The sequence below is a fragment of the Neovison vison genome, chromosome 8 (assembly GCF_020171115.1).
Source record: "Neovison vison isolate M4711 chromosome 8, ASM_NN_V1, whole genome shotgun sequence".
Taxonomy (NCBI): Eukaryota; Metazoa; Chordata; class Mammalia; order Carnivora; family Mustelidae; genus Neogale; species Neogale vison.
Genome location: NC_058098.1, coordinates 67,055,766 through 67,062,312, shown reverse-complemented (window position 1 = coordinate 67,062,312; position 6,547 = coordinate 67,055,766). Strand labels below are relative to the sequence as shown.

The 6,547-nt window shown below is 47.3% G+C and overlaps 1 protein-coding gene across 1 annotated transcript; it reads left to right on the top strand.

The window, feature by feature from the left end:
• Positions 1–545: 545 nt before the first annotated feature.
• On the top strand, positions 546–6,297 carry VSX1 (visual system homeobox 1). Its single transcript, XM_044262437.1, has 5 exons — positions 546–969; positions 3,045–3,123; positions 3,539–3,662; positions 4,645–4,825; positions 6,011–6,297. The coding sequence occupies exons 1-5, from the start codon at positions 546–548 to the stop codon at positions 6,295–6,297; spliced, it is 1,095 nt and encodes a 364-aa protein (XP_044118372.1).
• Positions 6,298–6,547: the final 250 nt, after the last annotated feature.

Below are 6,547 nucleotides of genomic sequence, written 5' to 3'. Positions count from 1 at the left end.
GTAATCTCTACACACCAGGTGGGAACTCAAACTCATAACCCGAGAGTCAGAGTCTCATGTTCCTCTGACTGAGTCAGCCAGGTGCCCAGAGGACCTAGGTCTTGGGAGGAGGCTTTGGGGGCAGCTGTGAGCAGGACCTCCACCTAGAGAATCTGGAAGGAAAAGGAAGACCACACCGGGGCCTGGAATATGTGACTTTTAGAGGAACCGGCAGATAGGGGGGTCGTCCCTTTCTTACTTTCCTCTCCCTGAGAATGGGGGCGGGGAAAGGGTTGGCTGGGGAATGGGCAGGAGGACAGCTGGAGAGGAGAGAGAAGGAGGTGATTGAGGGGATTGCAGCTGGGAGGGCGGCGACCGAGGGGAGGGAAACTCGTGGCGTCCCCATATCGCGGGGTCCGGGGCGATGACGCGTCCGCGACCCACTGATTGGACCCTCCTGGCCTTCCGCGCCCGACGGGGTGTCCAGCAGTATAAAGCGTCTTCTGAGCTGTGCCCACTCAGCAAACGGGACCTAGCGAAGGTCAAGTCTCGCCCACTGAGAAGCAATGATCTACCAGGACGCACTTTCCGACGGGCGCTCCAGGAGCAGGGCGCTGGTGCCTGGCGGCTCACCTAGTGTTCCGCGCCCCCGCAGCTTCGCCATCACAGACCTGCTGGGCCTGGAGGCTGAGGTGCCCGCGCCTTCCGACCCCGGGCCAGGATCTGGTTGCGAGACCTCCCCGGCCGCACCCTGCACGGGTCCGGGTGTCGGGAGCTCCTGCCTGGCGCGCGGGGCCCTCCCACTGGGGCTCGGCCTTCTCTGTGGTTTCGGCGCGCAGCCTCCTGTGGCTGCTCGGGCGCCCTGCCTGCTCCTAGCCGACGTGCCGTTTCTTCCACCCAGAGCGCCTGAGTCCGCTGTCCAGCAAGCCCCAGGTGGTCCGGCTCCCCACTTCAGCAGCCAGAAGAGCAGCGAGAGCGTCTCGACGTCCGGTAATCAGGCCAGCCCATGCGGGTCTTGCCCCTCTTTCCTCCGGCTTGGGGCAGTGCAGGGGTAATTCACCATAACCTCACTGAGCCCCTATTCCCAGCATCCCGGATCTAAGGGAAGTCGGGACCCCAGGCAGTGGTCCCGTCGGAGGAGGCGTATTCTCTCAGCCTCGATCCCTGACCCTTGCCTCTCCCTAAATCCCTGCCTCTTCTCCGGGATCTAGTCCCGCAGCACAGCGGATATCACCACCACCCGGTTCTCGACCTACCCTGCGGGTCTCGGCAACCAAGCAGCGGTCTCCTGAGGGTTTTTCCTCAGCGCAAGACGCGAGTCTCGGCCTCTACGAACGGCATAGGTCAGTGAGGCCCGGGCGTGCTTGTTCATCACCTGCACAGAACCCAAGTACCCTGCGTGCGCTCAAAGGTTTGCTGGATTAAAGATTGAATAGCACGCGGCCTGGAGGCCTGGAACTGTCCGCCTTCTGGGGTGCTGAAAAGGGAATCTAGGTACCGCCTTTTTCACCTTGTGCTGCCTTCCCTCCTTCCCACACGTGAGAAAGGACTAAACTCGCCAATTTCGTTGAGCTATGCTCAGCATTTTGTTCCGAGCCCAGTTATTTCCTCAAAGAAGTTGAGGCGGAATATGGGGAAAGAGAAGGAGGCAAAAAGAAAAAAATTGAGAGGTCTGAGGTGTGGGTGGAAGAAAACAGAGAATTATATTAGAAAACGTGGACTGAGAGAAACTGTGTAGAGCCTACAGCTGAGCATCCAGGCAGCCAAGGCAAAAGAGTACATTGAGTCTTCACTGATAATAAAAGTAACAAAATAATAAAACTAAGCATGACAGATCAGCAGGCAAGCAAACTTTCATTCTGCTTTAAAAAAAAACTGTATTAATAGGTCTTTCTGTAAAATAAAACAAACCATTATATTAGTAATTTAACTAAAAAATTCAGAAACCACCTTAATAGGATGAGTTTTTTTCTTTCTGAGCACTGGTAAAATGAAAGACAAAATATGACTAGATTTTGTCAAGAATGAGTTTCCTGGATCCTACTTCCAGAGATTCAAAATTGGTACAGCAAGGCAGGGAGTTAGTGCAGTTCTGACAAGGCTTCTAATGTCAAACCTCTGCCCCCACCCCTGGTTAGAGAAATGTTGATGTATTGGTTAAAAGGAGGGGTTGGAGGTGGAAAGAAGTGAATGAATTTGGGAGTTGGGAGCTAAGTGGTGGTAGAGAGTGCCATTAACAGCCAAGTAGCTTCACACAGTCTTCATAAAATACTTCACCATGTACAACCTTTGTGATCTTGGGAAAGTTACTTCATCTCTCTGCACCTCAGCTTCTTCATCTGTAAAAATAGGATAATACTAGCAGCTCCCCTGAAGTTCTTTTATTTTATGAAGAATAACTGTGATAATGCATGGACAATGTTAAGGAGAGTGCCTGGAATATAGTAAGTGCTAACAATGCTAGTGTGTATTAATAAATGTTAACATTCCTCAGCAGAATCATAACTTCAATCTTCATATTAGAATCCAGAGAAAGTGAAAAATAAGCTCACTTTTTTCTGGGGCACCTGGGTGGCTCAGTGGGTTAAGCCTCTGCCTTCGGCTCAGGTCATGATCCCAGGGTACTAGGATGGAGCCCCACATCAGGCTTACTGCTCAGCAGGGAGCCTGCTTCCCCCCTCTCTCTGCCTGCCTCTCTGCCTACTTGTGACCTCTGTCTGTCAAATAAATAAACAAAATTTTTTAAATTAAAAAAAAAGAAAAATATGCTCCCTTTTTAAAAAAAGATTTATTTGTTTATTTGAGAGATTGCATGCATAAGTGGGAGATGGAGAGGGAGAGAGAATCTCAAGCAGACTCCATGCTGAGCATGGAGCCTAACTTGGGGCTCAGTTTCATAACCCTGAGATTATTACCTGAGCTGAAGCCAAGAGTGGGAGACTTGACTGACTGTGCCACCGAGGTGCTCTGAAAAATAGGCTCACCTTTAAAAACAGGGTTTTTTTTTTTTCAATAAAAGGTAATGTGATCACCTTTAAAATCTTCTCTTTCTCCTGTGCTAACAGATGAGGATAGCCCATCTGAAGACAGGCGTGGCCTGAAACTGTCCCCTACTCCTGGCAAGAGGAAGAAGAGGCGGCACAGGTATATAACCAGGCTGTCTTCCCTGGCCCTTTACTTAGGACACAGAATCTGGGAATCTATGGTGCTGCATTATGACAGGCCCTGTGGCCTCTTGGTTGACACATAATAGCCATTTGGGAACATAATTCTGCTATTCACAGGAGGCTGCAGGATAATTTTTGTAGCATTTTAAAGACAATTTTGTGGCCCTTTAAAATAGATCTTAGAATGAGTTGATAGAATTCATCGAGGAGGAAAAAATATGTTAAAGAACTTCTGGACTTTCCAGAGGCCAATCATTTAGAGGTAGGATATCCAGTTATCATGAGGTGGCCTTTTAAGGTGTGGAAAGGCAGGCCTGTGTCTTCTACATCTGGGAAGCCTGGCAGCCTCCTGTGGACATGCACTTACACATGTGCTTTGGGTCTCCTTATAGGACTGTTTTCACTGCCCACCAGCTGGAAGAGCTGGAGAAGGCATTCAGTGAGGCCCACTACCCTGATGTGTATGCCCGGGAAATGCTGGCCGTGAAAACTGAGCTTCCAGAAGACCGAATACAGGTGTCTGGGGTCCCCTTTCTCTTTCCCAAAGACATCACAGAGAACATGCTTTTTTCACATACACACAGGCACCTCTAAACAACCCCACACGTTTCCCTTGACACACAAACTGAAGCTCACTTAGCTGCAGGTACCACAATGCTAGAGCCATTCTGTATGTTTATTCCAAAAAGACAGCACCTGTAACCCAAATGTCTTTTTTCTTTTATTAATTAATTCCTTAAAATTATACAATAATGTATGCTGCAACTAAAAACTACATATACAGTTATATCTAGCTATAACTCTACTTATCTATCTATCCTTTATCTATCATCTCTTTGACTATCATTCCCTGAGAGAAACCTTTCGGCACACCATCTCTGTCATATATATTTGGCCCTGAATATGTTTACATGTGTATACCTATAGATATGTATATTTACACACATGGAATTTTTTCTTTGTTTATACAAAAAGGCATTGTGTTATACTTCTTAGCCTCTTTGCTTGACAACACATTTTGGACACTTCCCCAGGTCAGAAGATATGTCACTAACTCTTTTTTTTTTGTTTAACAGCTAATCAATATTCCTTATTGTTTCTTTATTAAGATAATATTTTCCAGGAGAAATTTCACCAACAAACCAACAACCTGACATTAAAAGGGACCATTGCCACTGTGAACTCTTTCCAACCAATGAGAAAAATCAGGAAACATAATAGTCCACTTCTTTACACGACATGGGAAATAATACTTTGATTTTATTTTTATCATTCCTGGCTCTCTGGAAAACCTTAGTGGAAACTGATTGCATATTATCCACACAATGATGAGTCCCTGTGTGTTTTGAGTGAATAGTAGGCACAGCTCCTTAAGGTCTGGGATTTGAACCACTAGTTGGCTGTTTTTAGGACTCCCTGCTAAGGGACACTTAAGAGCATCCTCTTCACTGTGTCTCCTCCTGAATGCTCTTCTGCTTCCTGTCTTGCCTCACATCAGGTCTGGTTTCAAAACCGGAGGGCCAAGTGGCGGAAGCGGGAGAAGCGTTGGGGTGGTAGCAGCGTGATGGCTGAGTACGGCCTTTATGGGGCCATGGTGCGACACTGCATCCCACTGCCAGACTCCGTCCTCAATTCCACCGAGGGTGGCTTGGTTGGTTCCTGTGCACCCTGGCTCTTGGGTAAGAAAGAGGGCCCTGCAGCCAGCAAGAAGGCCAGAAATGCTGGGGGAGGGGCCAGAGTTCCCTGAAGGGCAGCCATTTGCCAAGCCAGTCAACATCCATTTACTCAGTTTGGGGCCTAGAATATCACATTGATTTTAATTAATTCCAAGATTGAAACTATTGTCAGTAGAATTATTTTTCGTCAAAACTGTGTCGGCAGTGTGTGGAAAGGTCACATCAGTTCTTGGTTCTAAAAGTGGAATGATATACTTGTAATTTGTGAAATATGTTTTCAAAGGTTGAGTGCTATTACAAGGTTTGGAAACCATACAATGTAGAGCTCATGGTAATAGGAATGAGGATAGTTCTAAGCAGAGAAATCTGTAGGTGATTAACCCCCTATATACAAGAAGGTTTGGGGTCTGAGTCCTAGTTCTGCCATTAACAACTTGCTTTTTTCTGTCTCATAGACAGAGCAGTCTACTCAAGAGAGGTCCAAGCTTTGGGACTGGGCGTTCTGGGTGTTTTCTGTACAAGAAACTAATGGGATCACACCTGGGAGGAATGAATCACAAGATAGCCCCTGGGGCAGGGTAGGAGATTAGAATTAGGGGTGTGTGTATGGTGGTGGTGGGGTTTGTTTAGCACTCATTTAGCCCCTAGGGTCATTCGGTCATTTGCTGTGGTGAGACCAGAGATAACAATTGTAAATATGGCCTAGACTTTGCCCTCCAAGACTGAAGAGCCAGAGAGAATTTTGGTCTGGGAACCAAATCCACCCCTCTGAACTTCTACAAGCAGATCAGGTGTAGGGTGGTGGTACTTACTGGTATCTGCAGAGCTGTGGCCACAAGAAAGTGGGCCCAGTGCTGCCAGACATCTTACTTTCAGAAAAGCTGGAAGTCTGGCTTTTGATGTGCCATCTCCTGATTTCAAAACATTGGCAACAATTAAATTAAGAGAAAATCATTTTAATACCTTTGCTGACTGCACCCCACAGGCAGACATCAGATTTTAACACCTAATGGGGTTAGGTGTTAACCCCATTAGTAGGTAACTTGGCATCCTTAGTGACCCCAGAGATGGGCACTGATGAGGGCACTTCTAATGGAATTTCGAGAACAATGACCAGGAAGAGACTTACAAAATTGCTGAATTTGGAGATATCTATTTTTTATTTTTTCTCTTTTCTTTTTTGGGAAGGGATGCATAAGAAATCCACAGGGATGATAAGGAAACTGGGAAATGAAGAAAAGCTGACAGGACTCTGGGACTCAAACCACCTCCAGGAAGGTTCTAGCCCAAGACTGGCAGGATCCCAGAGAGGCTCAGATGAAGCCCGCCCTGAGAATGGCTTGGAAGATGTGGCTATTGATCTCTCCAGCTCTGCTCGGCAGGGGACCAAGAAAGCACACCAGGGCAACAGTGCCCTAGGATGCTCAGACTCCTCCAGGCTGGAGGGGCTCCTGCCAGGAAAGGTAGGAGCCTGATGAGGCCCACAGGACCCACTCTCAAAGGCTGAGCAATGTGTTCATCCCTCATGGCATTTTCCACAAGACAGAAGTTGTCTAAGACCAGTACTCTCAGCTGGACTTTCTTCTTCCAGTGTTAGGATACAACGCAATGCCACTTGCTTTAAGAAGACAAAGGGATGGCTTAGGGAAAATCCCATTTTACTCTAGATGGGAACCATTCCTTAAAGGCACTTGAACCAGTTAATTTCATATAAAATTTTACATC